This window comes from Argentina anserina, chromosome 3 (assembly GCF_933775445.1).
Source record: "Argentina anserina chromosome 3, drPotAnse1.1, whole genome shotgun sequence".
NCBI classification, from domain to species: domain Eukaryota; kingdom Viridiplantae; phylum Streptophyta; class Magnoliopsida; order Rosales; family Rosaceae; genus Argentina; species Argentina anserina.
This window is the reverse complement of record NC_065874.1, coordinates 10,644,912-10,661,834: the sequence shown is the minus strand read 5'-3', so window position 1 is coordinate 10,661,834 and position 16,923 is coordinate 10,644,912. Positions and strand designations below refer to the sequence as shown.

At 37.0% G+C, this 16,923-nt stretch overlaps 3 protein-coding genes across 3 annotated transcripts; 1 reads left to right on the top strand and 2 right to left on the bottom strand.

Moving 5' to 3' along the window:
* Nucleotides 1-5,411: 5,411 nt before the first annotated feature.
* LOC126786291 (60S acidic ribosomal protein P2-like) lies at nt 5,412-5,759 on the bottom strand. The gene has a single exon (XM_050512068.1). It carries the CDS (start codon nt 5,757-5,759, stop codon nt 5,412-5,414), a length of 348 nt encoding a protein of 115 aa, XP_050368025.1.
* Nucleotides 5,760-6,316: 557 nt separating this feature from the next.
* LOC126786292 (60S acidic ribosomal protein P1-like) lies at nt 6,317-6,685 on the top strand. Its single transcript, XM_050512069.1, has one exon. It carries the CDS (start codon nt 6,317-6,319, stop codon nt 6,644-6,646), a length of 330 nt encoding a protein of 109 aa, XP_050368026.1. The 3' UTR covers nt 6,647-6,685.
* A 417-nt stretch (nt 6,686-7,102) lies between these two features.
* Nucleotides 7,103-15,256, bottom strand: LOC126786269 (anaphase-promoting complex subunit 6). Its single transcript, XM_050512043.1, has 16 exons — nt 14,874-15,256; nt 14,510-14,644; nt 14,004-14,077; nt 13,757-13,796; nt 13,567-13,612; nt 13,110-13,189; nt 12,802-12,983; nt 12,582-12,707; nt 12,265-12,339; nt 11,972-12,097; nt 11,014-11,083; nt 10,273-10,355; nt 9,641-9,754; nt 9,403-9,502; nt 7,506-7,541; nt 7,103-7,401 (listed from the first exon to the last, which is right to left on the bottom strand). The coding sequence occupies exons 1-16, from the start codon at nt 15,117-15,119 to the stop codon at nt 7,297-7,299; spliced, it is 1,638 nt and encodes a 545-aa protein (XP_050368000.1). The 5' UTR covers nt 15,120-15,256; the 3' UTR covers nt 7,103-7,296.
* Nucleotides 15,257-16,923: the final 1,667 nt, after the last annotated feature.

Below are 16,923 nucleotides of genomic sequence, written 5' to 3'. Positions count from 1 at the left end.
AGACCAGCCGTATAGGATGATGAAATAGAACAGAGAGAAACAGAAAAATTGCAGAGTCATTCTCATATTCCTTTTTCATTTTTCTCTTGGTGGTGATGCAACTATTCCGTTGGTGAAGATATTAGAGAGCTTGGTTGTTAGGGGTTGCTATGTATTGTAGTTGAAAAGAATAGTAATATGATCAGGTGTATTGGTTTGGGTGGAGAGAGTTATTATTAACTCTAATTGTTTGTTTCTCATATTTGATCATAGTAGAATATTTTCCAGCTCTGGGAGTGGACGTAACTCATTCACATTATTGAGTACACCATTATAAATCTTGTGTCCTTATGTTTCTTTTATTTATTGTTCCATATCAATATCGTTGTTTGTTTATGCTTCCGCACAACACATACAACCAAAGTGAATAAACCATCCAAGACTCCAAGCCGATATACAAGATTTGGAATACAATATTGACGGTTAGAAAATCAGTGATATATTACATATATAATTTAATAAATTGAATTATAAAATAATTATAAAACAGAAACAGAACATGAAAGAAATTCAATATGAACTCAACCAAAATACCGAACAATTGATGATCGAAGAACTAGTCGAGACATGTGTGATACCACACTGTCCTTAAGACGTTTATGCCTCCTCTATCGGTGCAAAGATGTTTGGTGCTTGTCTCCCAGGATATATCGACTAAACAATTCTAGAAAATTGCACTACTAAGTAAAACTCTCAATGAACTCGAAAAGTATTTATTTATATCACCAGAGAAAAGCTAAGAACAGTTTGAGAGAGGAAGAGCTGATTGTGTTTGGAACAGTCAATGAATACAAAAAGAATCTACGTACCGACCCCCCAATTCGATGTTGCATTGACGCGGACATACACGAGTTTCTTGCAACCCGAGATATGCACCACATGCGCGTGCGCAAGAATGCATAAAGGGGCTTACACATTTTACAATCTATAAACAATAGATTCTATATAAAGATTTTTCAACACTTCTCTTTTCCAATGTAAGACAAACATTTTTCCTCATTTTAAGTAACCATCTTTGAGTAACAATTTTTTATTCACCCACAAACCAAATTATACAAAAAACATATAATCTTGTAGCCGTCATTATGGAGAATTCAAATATATGTTCATTATTGATTAATTTTAAGCTTAACTTAATTTAATTAATCAATTAAAATTTAGTTTAAAATGGTTTATCCAAACCATTTTTCTAACAATCTCTAAAGTTCCCTTCACCTATGCCATGATGATTCTTCACGATGATGGTATCTCATTCACAGGAGAGAAGATTGCTACACTGTTGAAATCCGCAATATCCTACTGGCCAGGCCTCTTTGCCAAGCTTGCTGAGAAGAGGAACCTTGATGACCCTTATCATGAATGCTGTAGGTTCGGCTCCTGCCCCGTCAGCTATGGCTGCTCCTGCAGTTGAGGAGAAGAAGAAGAAGAAGGATGAGCCAGAGGAAGAAAGTGATGACGACATGCCGATATTCGACTTGTTTAATTGAATTTAAATTCGTTCGGAACAAACTTAGAAGAAGCCATACTGTATTTTGATTTTTGAGATTTTTTTTTCTGATTTATCATTGATAAAAGACAAGTTCAAATTTTATGCAACTGTAATTGATGTCTGCAGTCTGCTTCATATTGTTGTCAACTAGTTAACGTTTTAATTCTCGAAAATTTTCTGTGCATTCGTTTTGATTTATGGTTTGATTATATTAGACATTTAGACCTGAAATCTGGTTTCTGGATACAAATCCAATTCAAAGAGCCACTTGCTTTGGCCTACTTTGGTGTATTTTCTGGGATCAACACCGAAATCTTAGCTAGCTGAACAAATTTTGGTGGTAATCAGCTTTCTTCAATTCCTCTATGCGAACTGAAAGATTCTTCATGTACGTATGAAAGTGACTTGGAAAGTGGTTGGAATTTTGTTGAGGTTAGATAGGTCCATCCATATACAACTCGAAGGCTGTTTGATCCAAAACAGCTTCTGGATTTTCAATTTACATGTCAGATAGAAAGATATATCCAACTTTCATGTTGAAACTGTGTCTTCCGTAGAAGGATTACCATTACTTTCTTTACTTGGAAAATATGATTACAGATCAAGACTCGATCAAGACACCAACAACAAAATTATCTATCTTTGCTTTCTATTTTACATGGAATACAACAATACTTACTTCATTTATGTGGTCTACTAATGTAATACCCCGAATTTTCGGGTTTGATTCGTATAAATTCTTGTAGATTATTAAACTTATAATTTGAGTAAAAATCGCATTTTTTCGTTTTCTCGTCGATATTTCGAAAATTTAAATTGAAAAACATTATGTTTTCTATGACTCGAGAGTCGATTTTTATTTTGTCGCTCGTCTCTGAAAACTTTCTTCACGGAAGTTGTAGAGCTTGTCAATACGAGATTGTGGACACTCGGCGCACCTTAATCGGACATTGTATGTGAAAGTTATTATTAATAGAAGTTAGTTTCCAATTTTGGAAGGCTATAAAAGGATTTTTTTTTTCGATTTCAGAAAGTTTCCCGGTTTCTCTCTTCTCTCCCCCGACTCTCTCTACCATCGCCGATCCCTCCTCCGACGATCTCCCTCCTCCGGCCACCGTGCACGACACCGCCGGTGTCGTTGGGACCGCACGACCGAGCCATGTCGATTTGTGGTAGCGGCGAGCCACCCAGCGCCATGACGCGGCGCCACCAAGGAACGACAATTGCTGCATCGGCGACGCTGGAGCTCGGGGCCACGACAGCGAGTCTTCCTCTTTCCTTCTAGGCACGATTCCACCGGCGGTGAGGCTCGAATCGAGCTGCAGCTACTCTAATCTCCAAATTCAAACCCGGGATCTTACGGCGACGATTCCGACCGGCTTGGGATGAGCTGAAGGTATGGTTGTGTCTCTCTCCTTGTGATCTACGTTTTTCATGTTGGAAGTTTGTTGATTTTAGGAGTTTTGATCGGAGGTGGTGGTGGAGCGCGTGTTGCCGTCTGTGGCGGCGCGTGGGAGGAGGTGAGGGCGGTAGGGGCTAGGCTATCGATCTAGGATGGTGTAGGAAGTGAAATTGCGAGGTTTGGGAGCTGTGTGTGAGGTCACGCGCACCGGTTTGGGGGGCGCGTGAGCCCCACGCATGTCTACTGTGGGTGGCACGTGAGCGCCATGCGCGGCTGCTGGAGGGTGGCACGTGAGCCCCACACGGCGTCGTATGTAACGGTGCGTGAACAATAAAGTTGTGAACAATAATTTTATGAACAGTGATTCGTCGTCCTGAATCGGCACCTAAGATTTTACTTACCGTTTTCTAAGCAATTTATCATGTTATTAGGTGACCGACGAAACGAGTGAGGGAATCGCTCTCGGTGTCGTGGAAATTTCACGCATGAAATAAGGTGAGTAAATCTCATTATGACGAGTCTACCATTGGCGGTGACTCATATTTACGATTTCTTAAAAATATTGAACTATGACATGTATATAATATAGTGGGTTGTGTATGTGTATAAAATGGTAAGTACGATACATATATATGGGTTGCTATATTATATATTGTTACGTTTTTATTTCCAAATGTGTTTGTACTGTGGCAACTATATTTATATTATTGAGCAAGAGTCGTTTGGTTGCAGTACAATAAACATGTGTTGATTGTTATATTGTACGCGGTTTTAACATTGAGTCTTGTTAAAACATTTTCTGGTCTTCGGATGTTGTTGGCAGTAATCGGAACCAAGCCTTGGTCGGACATCGGTTACGATTCAGTTAGAGCTCTAGTCTGTCTGTCGGTGTACTACATGAGGGGTAACAGATGGGTTGTCTGGGTCTCATGAATACCCATATTTTTGTGTGATATTGGGTAACATATGGGTTGCCCAGTATCTGTCGGTGTATTGCATGAGGGGTAACATATGAGTACTTGGTCTCATGAGTACCCGTGTTTTAAATGCTATTTGGGTAAACAGATGGGTTGCCCAATGTCTCACGAGTACACATATTTTCTAATATTATTGGACAACTAGATGGGTCATCCAGTGTCTCATGAGTACATTTATCTCTAAATGTTATCAGTTATTTTCTTTTGTATACGATGTGCGTTGTACTGTTGATTTACTCATACGAGCTGCAAAGCTTACCGGGTTTGTGTTTACAATCTCGGTGCACCTATTCGATGGTGTAGATAATAGTTCTGTAGGTGTGGATTAGCAGAATTGGATGTCTTACTCTGAAGATTGTCGAAGTTTAATTCTTCTATTTGTGGTGGGGATTGAAAGAATTTTACATTTCCATTTGTTATAATACTTGAGTTATAAACTGGTTATGTATTAATCAAGTCGACTGAGTCGTACTATTAATTCAGTTTCGATACACTGTTACTATAAGATGATTTCAATATATTTGAGATTGTTTTAGAGTTTTCATGGCTTCGATTTCGAGTTTTTATCATTCGAAATTTCAAGGCTTTCAAGGCTGTGACAACTTATATCAGTGCTGCACTATTCTTTTATACATAAAATTCAGTTCATTAATTATGGCCTAGAGAATTCATGTGAACAAAAGAAGTTGTAAGTTAAATTGAAACATTATAAGTTTTTGAGTGTTTTTACTGAATTGGACGCAAACTCTATCTACTGCATAAATTGATACGTATCGGACAAGTAAATGATTAAACAAGAAGCATATGAGTACAACTCTGATTCAGAGAAGTTGTCCAAGTCGTATTTTCAATTGATAACGAAAGGGTTCATTGTATAGAATCCTATATTACATCGAATTAGTATTGTAATTGAACCAAGCCTATACAACAGATATAGTTGTATTTGATCAGGATTCATTTATGGGATTGAATTCGGATTGGTTAATTTTCAAGTATTAGGAGGCAGTGTTCAATAATCTTTTGCGTTAAGAACCAGTCCCATTTTGTGCTTGATATTGAGTTATTGACACACAGAAGACCTGCTCTTGTTCTATTGATTCGTTTGGTTTTTGTGCAGTTGCTAAGGCTTATAGAAGATGTATTGATAAGTTGTTTTAGGTATCCAGTTTCAGATACCAATGTATCATCGAGAACATACTGAGTATCAAAGAAAAATAACATGTCGCTGCTTGATTATCTTGTCAAACAATGATTTAATGGAAAGTTCGAATGTTCGAATTAGAAGAATGAGGGACTAAAAATTACATTTGACATCCAAATCATATAGAATCAAAGTTCGATCAATTAACCTAGTTGAATTGGGATTAAAAGAAACATTGAGCTACAAACAAGTTTAGATTCGAGGTAAAAGAAAAGACAAACGTAAGAAATAGATGAAACAAAACGCAGTACTAGCACACCGAAACCACAATGACATCCGTCGACAAGTTTTAGCTTTTATCTATCACTCGTCGCCAAAGAGACCACCAATATCTGCATCTTCTTCTTCCTCTTCGTCTTCAACCTTCTCTTCCTTCTTCTGCTCGGCTGAAGCAGCATCTGCAGCACCAGTGCTACCTGCTGCGGGTGCGACACCAGCAACTGCGCCACCAGAGGAAATAGAAGCCAACTTCTCTCTCCCGGAGGCAATCACTTCGTCGATATCTTTTCCTTTTAATTGAGACACCAGCAACTCGATCATATCGCTATCGGCATCGGCTCCAACCGATCCGAGAATCTTCTTCAAATTATCAACAGAGGGAGTGGTGTTCCCTCCCAGAACAGCCAGCATATAAGCAGAAACCACCTTCATCTCTTCTTCAACAGGGCGATTAGGGCAATCGCAAAGATATGAATTATTTGTAAAGGGCGTGGTTTTAGGGCAATTGCGAAGTTACGAATTATTTGTTAAGGGCGTGGTGGTGTATATAGAGTTACGAGAGAGGGTTTAGTCGGTGATCCAACTTTGGCGGTTGATGAGGTCGACGTGGAGACCAAATTATATATGGAAAAGGAATCCTAGGGCTTTATGGAGGAAGAATAATTCCTTGTTCTCCAAGAAGTAGAAGTATCTACAAAGATTTTAGGGCTGATCGAACTTGCCAAAACAATTGTCGATTACACAATTATCGCGTGATGAATTAACTTTCCCACAGATTCGATCATTAAAGGCATCGAATTCGATGATATTCACTCTGCGTTTTGTGAACTGAAAAGGTGTCGTATGACTCGTATCTGACTAGGATTCATACTTTACAATGGGATTCCAGATATGATTGTATAAAGTTTCCAGATATATCTAAGATTTATAACTTTACACACCTATAAATATACCTCCCCTCCAAGCCGATATACGAGATTTCGAATACAATGTCGACCTCTGAAGTTGCCTGCACCTATGCCATGATGATTCTTCACGATGATGGCATCCCAATCACAGGAGAGAAGATTGCTACACTGTTGAAATCCGCAAACGTCAAAGTAGAATCCTATTGGCCGGGCCCCTTTGCCAAGCTTGCTGAGAAGAAGAACCTTGATGACCTTATCATGAATGCTGTAGGTTCGGCTCCAGCTCCGGCAGCTATGGCTGCTCCTGCTGCTGCAGATGTTGCTGCTCCTGCAGTTGAGGAGAAGAAGAAGAAGGACGAACCGGAGGAAGAAAGTGATGACGACATGCCGATATTCGATTTGTTTATTTGATTGAATTTAAACTCGTTCGGGAGTCGGGACAAACTTAGAAGAAGCCGTACTGTATTTTTATTTTTGGGATTTTATTTTTTTTCAAAAGTGATTGCTTTTAGACAATAAGTTCAAACCTTTGTAACTTTAATTCATGTCTCTTTCATATTATTGTCAACTAGTTAACGGTTTAATTCTTGGAAATTTTCTGTGCCTGCGTTTTGATTTACTAGTATGATGATTTAATTATATTAAAATTTAAAACCACAATTGGTTTCTGGAGACAAAGTCCAATTTGAAAGAGCACTTTGGTTCGGTGTAGTTTGTTGAAGAAGCAACACCAAATCATGGATGAACTTGGAAAGTGGCCTTTTGGAATTTTGTTGATCTCAGAAGCTGTTTTGATGTTTCTAACTTATTTATTTTTTCTTTTTGACTTGTGTGAGTTTGTCGAAGATCTCAATAATATGTGGGGCAGAAAGATGGCATATCTTTCACAGTGAAAATCTGTCTTACAGAGAAGGATTCTGTTATAAAATCTAGTAATTACAAGTCAAGCTGTCAAGACTCCAAAGCCATATAAGATTACATCTGCTAATCTATCCAGGGTATTTGCTTTCTATTTCACATGGAATACAACAATACATGTGAGAACACTTATACTACCATAATCATCTGAACTCAGTTCTGTGGTCTACATTCCCGTGGCATTCATCTGCTAAAGCTAAACTTAGCATTTCAGTACAGAACTGATCATCCGGCTTTATCCATAAAGCCTGCACCCAAAAAAACAAAACAAAGCAGAACCATCAGAGCTGCAGTCAAATTATTCTCTTATCCTTATACATCACATATAATTCATTAGAAAGTAATTACTTACTTTATGATAATATGTTATTGCTGCGGTAAAATTATCCTGGACAACAAACAGTAGAACGAGGCGAAACATTAGCACACTATTGTCATCATGTTGGACTGATGCATAAGACATATGAGACTTCATTTATTTATAGATTTGTTTGATAAAATACTGTTCTCATGAATTATGTCATCAACATAAGCTTTGCTAGTAGTATTCCTCTAAATTACTACAGCATATAAGAAGAACAAGGAGTACAGCTCAGTAAAAAGAACAAATTGACATCAAAACTGACAAGGTAAACATCAATTTAGAAGCATAATAGAGACAAATATTCAAGCTAGAAGACTATGAGACTACAATTTCCTACTATCTGGGTGGAGTACACATAGAAATGAGGTCCAAGAACATTTATTGCAATTTAAGACAGAAGTTCTTTCTCAATCTTCATATGAGAGAGCAGAGAGAGCGCAGCATCCAAATGCTTGGTTTTCAAGTTAAGATTCATAAACAAAATCCGCGCAAAAAAATGCGAGCAGAGACCTTAAGTGCATGTTTGTTTGCTAGGATTAACCCAGATTGTATTAGATAAGAAGCAAAAAAGTAATTAGTCCCATGTTTAGAGTAACATGGGTATAAACTTAAATGACCTTAAGCAAACCCTTGTTTCTTGATTCACCTCCTTAGGCGGTGTTAAACAGAGTGCTCCTTTCCTTGGCCCCTAGATAGCGAGGTCAGCGACAAGCGCTATTTCTCCTTCTTCCTTCTTCGTTCAACACAAAGCCATTCTATCTCTTCTTTTCAACAGCAAGTAAAAACCTCTGGATTCTGGTGTGGGTTTTTCCGATTCCGATGAGCCTTTTCCGATTGAAAGTGCGGGAAGAGGAGAGAGAATTGTTTGTTCTGTTTTTTTTTTTTCATGTGAATTTTGAGGAGAAAAGCGTTGAGAATTATGGGTGTTTGGGTTATGAATTGTGAGGAATCAAATCGGGTTTTGTTGGTGACTTGTTTTGATTATGTTGGTTGAATTTCATGGATGATCTGTTTTCAGAATTCAAAAAAATTGGGATTGATGAATCGATCTGAGTGTTGGGTCGGTATTTCATTGCTTTCATCACAATTCTCATTTGAATTAAACATTTTTCCTCTGAGAATCAATAGTTTCTTTAGTTCTTATTTTGCTTTGCATTCATTGTATTCATTAAAATCTGAATGGAATGGCACCATTATTGTACTCACCATCAAAGACTGCACTTGAATCGTTTTCCGGGATGGCATGAATTTTATTGGTCCATTTTGTTCTGGAATGGATTGAGTTCTGAAATGGATTGAATTCTAGAATGGATTGGATTTGTTGGAGCCAAAGAACACTGAATAATTTAGCCCTTTTATTGATAATTGCAATACTGAGATGACTACATTAATGATAATTGCATATAATCAGGATTCAATTATCATTATTGAATTCATCTCAGTTTAGGAATGTCATTCATTATAATTGTATAGGATGCAGTATATGTGTATCAATTGTATGCACTCAGGTCAATGGAAATTCAATCGTAACACCTTTCAATTATATTCAGAAGTGATTATTTCGCCCTTCTGATTTTGGATGCAAGTCTTTGAGCAAGGGTAATACTTTCTAATCATGTGGAACACCAAACATGGGACAAACTTAGTGCAACTTAAGGCAACCCACATGAGAGTAGGACAATCTTAAAAAATAAGGAGGTCCACACAAGTCCAAGGTACCAAACATGCACTAATATCTAAATCTAATGCAGACTCATTCCAGATATTAAACTATTAATATTTAATGCATAATCGGGCAGCCACAAATTAAGACATCAGTCCCCCTAATGTACTTCAAATGAATGAGTTTTTATTTATTTTTCCTAAAAGACAAAAAATTACATACCTGCAAATGGTAAGCATATGCAAGACCTGCATAAGTACTCACACTTCTTGCTGATAATGCAAGTGCTTTCTCGTAGTATGAAATAGCTTCATTGTACATCCTGAGACATAGAAAGTTTATATAGATAGGCAAAAAAAGAAATAAATAAATAAAGTCATACATCATATTGCTTGATATCCTCAACCAATCATAAGGTACTAACAAAAGAAGTGCTACGAACTATGAACATATAACATACTTCAACTTCCGGTATACATGGGCGAGATTAACTACTGTCGGTTCCCACAATTCACCTAAAGGGGAAGGAATTTGTGCCAGAGTTTTCTGAAACCACCACAGAGCTTTATTATAACTGTATCAAACAAAAGTTTCATTAAGAATTAGTTAACGCGGTATAAAGAGAGAGGGTTGGGAAATAGAAAAAAAGAAAAACACAAACTTAATTCTCTAGCAACATGACTATCTTTTTGTTGTATCCATCCCAAGGCCACTAATGACTATCAAGTGTTACAAGAAAAAAAAACATGTTGACAAGCATTTCTGAAACTTACAACCTACATATAGCCATAATTGTGACAAAATTACAAAAGTACTGATCAAAACAGAGCACTAGGTTATATCACATTCAAACACACTTGAGAATTACAATCAAGGCACACCGAAGCCCATTGTTATAGCAAACGATTACGTATATCCATAATGTGACAAAAGTGAGATAAAAACAAACCACTTGGTTATCACACATTTCAGGACACTTAGATTATAAATTAAAATCAAAGGCATGCCTAAGCCCACTGATATAGCAGTAGTTACGTATTTACCGATTGTGCATCCACAAGAGGGTCACAAATTTCAGGATTTAGTACTTACTCTTTCATTTGATAAGCAACGACTCCAAGTTCATTATATACGAGAGGATCCGATGGGCAAGTAGTCTTAGCCTGCACCAAAAACTAAGAAAAGCAATGGGCATTTCAGTACTTGGATGTTAATGCAATAAAAGAAATATGGTTGCAGTGTCTATAATTGTCAGGGGGGCATGCATAATAGACAATCAAATGTATGAAGTAAGAAGTAAAGGTATTCAATACGAAGGCCCTCAAATGTATGAATTAAGAAGTAAAGGTATTCAATACGAAGGTTACTTCTAAGATCATAGCCATCTCACTTGTCACTACTGTCATACTTTGATATTCTACATTCTAACTGATGATACCTGATGTTGAGAACTGGACTGGACATCAAATGAGAACAGAGGAACCACAGAATGAACCGGTGACATCAATAATTTAATAAGAATGTGAAGCTTATTAAAAATCGTATACAATAGACTTTAGGGATCATGGAAGAATCCAGGTATTATAAAAGGTATAGCAGTAGTTCATCCAAAATAAACTGATGATACGTAATGTGCTGTGATATTTTCTCTTAATTGCAGGCTAGAGATAGCATTTGGGTCGTTTATAAATATAGGTGCTCAACCTGACTAGTCAGTGCTTCTTTTAGACTATCACATAGACCAATAGAAGTGGATGAATTAGCATTCAAACCAAAGGCAAGATTACAAAAGACAGTATTCAAGTGTTTACACTTTACAGAACTCTATGTCACCTGCTCAGCAAGCTTGTGGCTGTGGGTTCGCATGTACTCCATTCCGATGTACAAAGTTGGTAAATGACACCTGTAACACAGAATCAAGATTTGTCATAAGGATACCTTAAGTATGAATTACTTGAAAACATGAAAAATATGATACTATGTACGTTTAAAGCAGCAGTTAAATAAGGATACCTTATTTATACTGATGATACGTGCTGTGATATTTTCTCTTAATTGCAGGCTAGAGATACCATTTGGGTCATTTATAAATATAGGTGCTCAACCTGACTAGTCAGTGCTTCTTTTATACTATCACATAGACCAATAGAAGTGGATGAATTAGCATTCAAATCAAAGGCAAGATTACAACAGACAGTATTCAAGTGTCTGAGAGAGAGAGAGAGAGAGAGAGAGAGAGAGAGAGAGAGAGAGAGAGGGAGAACAGCATTATTATAAGCTTTATAGTAAAAACAACAAAAAGAATATCAGACTCATCTTCTTTGCTCTACCCATATGACCTTACCACAGGGGCATATGAAGCAAAGTCAAATAAGAAAAAACAATTCACTCAACATAGCTGGCTTCCCATATAATTTGAAGAATGACTCCAATTACTTCGTTGCATATTTTCTTTAAGGGGTGCTATGGTGTTAATACCACAAAGAGACCGGATTGGTTGACCATATTTAATAAAATATACTACTGAAGCTTTAATTTTAACCTAAAATTTGAACCTTGCAAAGCAATTCCAGGAGATAGGGTGGGAAAGTGTAGAGAAAGTATTGATGTCATACTTTATATGAAATTAAGAAGAGATTTCATCAAACAAAAAATAAAAATCTTATTTTAATATAAAAACAATCAACAGCAGCACATGTACATATTAAAATATTATGTCTCCATGTATGTCGAAGTGCTGGAAGAAATTAAAAAAAGAAAAAAACAATTACCTAGATATACAATAACTTACCCTGGAAACAAACGAGCAGCAGTACGATAAACTGACATTGCCTGATCTCCCTCATCTTGAGCAGAATAAGCATTCCCATATCCAATCCATGCAGGTGGAAAGTTTCCATCTACATTGGTAGCCTTACTGTAATGTATAACATACCCAAGATAAATAAGAAATTCATGTACTTCAACCCCGAACAAATCAAAACTTCAGAAATAGTACATGTAAAAAGTTTCTTGTGCTCCAAACTATCTTCAACCATTAAGTGGACACCCAAAACACAGGACTACTAATCATAATGATATTACCTAAAATAACGGCGTGACTGATCGTACTTTTTGATACAATAATAGTAACAGCCAACAGAAAACCATGACAAAGCCCTACACAGACAACAAACCTGATTAGTAATAAAGTAAATAAACAGAAAACACAACACAACAGTGAATTTCTAATAAAACTCCTATAGCTTCCTTCAAGTGGCATCTCAAAAGAGTTTTAAAAATTTCCTCAAACCCCCAACCACAATCCCAGTTGAACATCCCGTCTCATGGGCTATACCAGCGAACACAATACATACGTCTATGCAAATAAAGTTCAAGCAGTAAGTGTTTCAACCACTCACTTTTGAGGATAGTCCTTCACCAAATTGCATGCCATAAGATAGAGCTCATTTGAATTCCCAAGTTCCATAGCAGCTGCTAGATGCACTAATGTACTTTTGAGATGAAAAGTGTCCTTTTCAAGTAGGCTGTTATGTAAAATGATAAAATAGATTATTTCTTTGATGGAGCATCACATAAGTAGAATATTGAAGTTTGTTTTTGAACCAATTGCCAACTTACAAAGAGGTAAGCTCAAAGCATTTTTGATATTCACCGCACTGATGGTAGTATTCTGCTTTGCAAGCCAGAAGGTCAGTGTTGCTTTTCAGAGTGTGAATGAAGGAAAGATCGGGAGTGTTACTATTAGATCTCTCTTTTTCAAGTTCTCCAAAGTTTGCTTCTACAACATTTTCTTTGTCATACTGGAGAACATGGCAAGTAAATGTCTTTAAGTACATCTTTATTAATAAACAATAAGGCCCTGAAAGATATAAAGATATTCAAAAACTATCCCACTTAGAGCATATTGGAGATTCAATTATGTTTACCTTTTTTATCAAGCACGAGTAAAATGATGAAAGCCATCCATCTTGAGGACCAAATTGTATCGACGAAAGTAGACTTGCCTCTGAAATTTAGCAGCATATCAAAAGGTATAAGTAGAAATACCATCATCTTAACCCCATTATTTCTTGAGGAAAACAGACCCAACTCATCCACTCTACGGCTAGTCCCTTCTTGGCCTGGTGGTCTTTGCTTTATTGGTTAAGACTATCCGGTCCAAGAAGCAACCAGCATCACCAAACAACAACTAAAGCAAAAAAGCTCAAATGCAATACTGATTACTAAGAAATATAACAAAGACCTAAACTCGATAAGCTAGTAGATAGAAGAAACGATAAGACCAAGGAAAGCGGGATTTAATAATCAAATTTAATCCAAGATGTTACTTCCATGCATGAAAAAAAGATCTCCATAAAACAAAGGGATTATTTCGATGACTACCTTCCTCACATGTAAGCATGTGGTTGTCAATGAGACATTCCAATGCCTGAAACGGAATAATAAAGCCATTAGGGAACATCTGTAGGCAATGCTACTTCTCAACTTTAGTCAGTCATAAATGTTGTACAACAGAATACAATTTTAGGGAAGTAAACATCTAAGAGATCCATAATAAAAAATGCCAGCATACCTCATAACATAAAGGATCAGCTTTGATTGCAGCTTTGTACCTTTCAAAATAAAGACAAAATCAAACAGAAGTCACTCATACAGAAACTATAATATTACTATTAGTTTACGAACGGATTTTAACTATAAAATTTAAATCTCAAAGCTGCTATAAATAAAAAAATATATCCACTGAGAGCTAGCCAAAATACACATGCAGAATCACAAACACACTTCAAATGGTTATAGTAGTAATGGAAAATAATTACCATTTCCGAGCCTGGGCACGGTTTTCCAGAGCTTCAAATGCCTTACCACGTAGAAAACATATTGCAGAAGCTATCTGTAGCAAGCAAGAATAGCACATATTAAGCGACAAGACACCAGACAGAAACATATTAGTAGTACAACCTAAACATGCATCTATAGTTTGAATCGCTGGTCAATACAAAAACCAACAATGCAAACAAGGATATTCACAAACTTCAACTCCCAAAGAATAAACATAGTATTGCAAAATAAAATAAGAGCATACTTAGTACACAAAAACCAGCTTAGACAGACCAATCTGATATCATATTTCAACAAGTCATTGATAGCCATCATGGGCTAAGGTTCTTACCAATTACATATACTTACGTTGTACTGAATTACTTTAATCTTAACAATGTGTTTCACTGAGCTTTACAGTTGCTGTGTCTTATAGAAACAGTTACCAGACGACATTTCATAAAGCAATGGAGCTGCAAGTGAGGGTAATGGGAAAGAACCTCACATTGATTTCATGATCTTCGCCGCCTTTATCCAAGTACATGAGATTAGAATCATTTCTGTCATATACGTTCCCATGTTCATCCACATTCGCATCGCCAAGTATATTAAGGCACTGATGCCAGTCCTTCAGCTCTTCCTGATAACAACACCAACACATCAAAATCAAACCAGTCAAAAACCACTCAGTGCCCCCAACTTCACTCAAAAGTTCCAAATCACCAAATCAAGAACATCCAAATTCAACAAAGTAAATGTAACTCAACAACTTAAAAAGAAACCCACAACTGAAATTCAAGAAAGCTCGAAACTTTGGAGGGTAAGCAGTTAACAAAGCCAAAGCCCCAATTTCAGAAAAGTTGACTCACGAGGCACTTGGCGGCGAGGTACCGGAAGCGGAGGTCGCGGTCGACGATCTTGGAGGAGTGGAGGAGGTGGAAGGCGCGGCGGTAGTGGCGGCCGAGGAAGAGGGCCTGAGCGAGCATGTAGATATCGGCGGGCTCTTTGGAAAAGGCGGCGACTTTATCGGCGAAGAAGATGGCAGACGAGTAGAGGTGCTTGGTGACGCAGTCTCTGACCACCGCGCGGAGCTTCTCGGTTTCCTGCTCTCTCATTTTTGGGCAAAATTGGGATTGGAATTGGGTGAGGGTTTTGGACTGAGATTTATTCAATTGAGCGGGAGGAGGAGGAGATTTATTGAAACCATTCAAGGCAAGCTTACACTCCAAAGGCAAACCAAGCAAGCTACAACACCTCTGATTGTCACATGGAGTTCACTGCAAATCCAATTAATCTCCTAAATGAGTTTGCCTCATTCCTTCAACAAAAACAGGCCAGCAGTAGCACTAGTGATCCAACAACAATGCTTGGAAAATTTGCAGGTTTCCTTGCAAACTCAAATAGTGTTGATCATGAGGAGATTCCATGTATCATATGTGCAACTTCTACGGCTCTAGATTTAAATAATAGTCGTAAATGTACCTATTTTAGGAAAAGGCAAGCTAAAAGTATTTTAAAAAAATTGAGACTTTAAATTGTTATCTGGAAAGATTACAAAAATACTAGATTGTTTAGTCATATTTTCAACTAGTGTTATTTTTTAGGATTAAGTTTCCAATATATCGATTGGTGAAAGATTCTATCTCAATTGACTTTTACATCTCATCTTCACCAAGCTTCACAAAATCACTGCTTGCTGAGTCTCTTTCATCTCCTGAGCATTATTTTTTGTGGCACATGTGGCTTGCTCACACTTCAGCTCATGTTATGTCATTTTTATTTTCCTAATTTTTGTAAACCATCTCATGTTTGTGAAACTTGTTAGAAATCAAAGTCAACTAGGCTAGCTTTTTCCAAACTCTATGTCTAGAGCTTCAAAACCTTTTGAGTTGATCCACTCAGATGTTTAGGGACCAGCTAGGATCACTTCTATAGATGGCTACACGTATTATGTAACTTTTATTGACGATTTCTCTCGGACAACCTTTGTGTATCTTATGAAATCATAGAATCAAGTTTCTAAATCATTCCAGGACTTTCATAATTTGGTCAGAAATCATTTTTCTTCCAATATTTGCCAACCTCAATCAAATAATGACACTAAGTATACTTCTAGAATTATGACAAATTATTTAAGTGATCATGGCATAATGCAACAAACCAGTTCAGTTGGCACTCCACAACAGAATGGCATATCAGAAAGGAAAAATAGAGAATTGTTGGAGAAAACAAGAGCATTAATGTTGCAAACAAATGTACCAAAATAATTCTAGTCTCATGCTATTCATACTGCATCATATTTGATCAATCGTCTTCCTACCGGTGTGCTTGATTTTAAATCTTATTTTCATGTTCTAAAAGGGAGAGAAATTAACATTGATCATTTGAAGGTTTTTGGTTGCATCTGTTATGTTCAGATACATGCAACTCATCGTGACAAGTTAGATCAGAGGACTACTAAGTATATATTCCTTGCTTATTCCTCTTCACAAAAAAGGATATAAATGCTACAATCCTCAAAGCAAGAAACTGTTTGTATCTCGAGATGTCAGATTCGATGAATCGAATCCTTTTTTTTTTTAATCAAGAAGGTGATTGTCAGGGGGAGATTCAGACTGATTTCTTTGAAGCAGTAATAAGTCATGTTGTTGATGATGTTGCAGTATGCTCCAACCCGAGAAATGAAATTGCAGATGTTGAAAATGATGAGAATGATCAAGAAGAGGTTCAAGAAGTTCAAGAAGTTCAAGAAGCTGTTGAAAATGCAAATCCACAAGAACTACAGCTTGCAGACTCATCCAGAAGATATCTTAGTCGAACTAGGAAAACTTCAGTTTGTCTGCAAGGCTATGATACTTATACTCCTCGACATCCAATTGGTAATGTTGATGTTCTCAACAAAATTTATCTTCATCATAG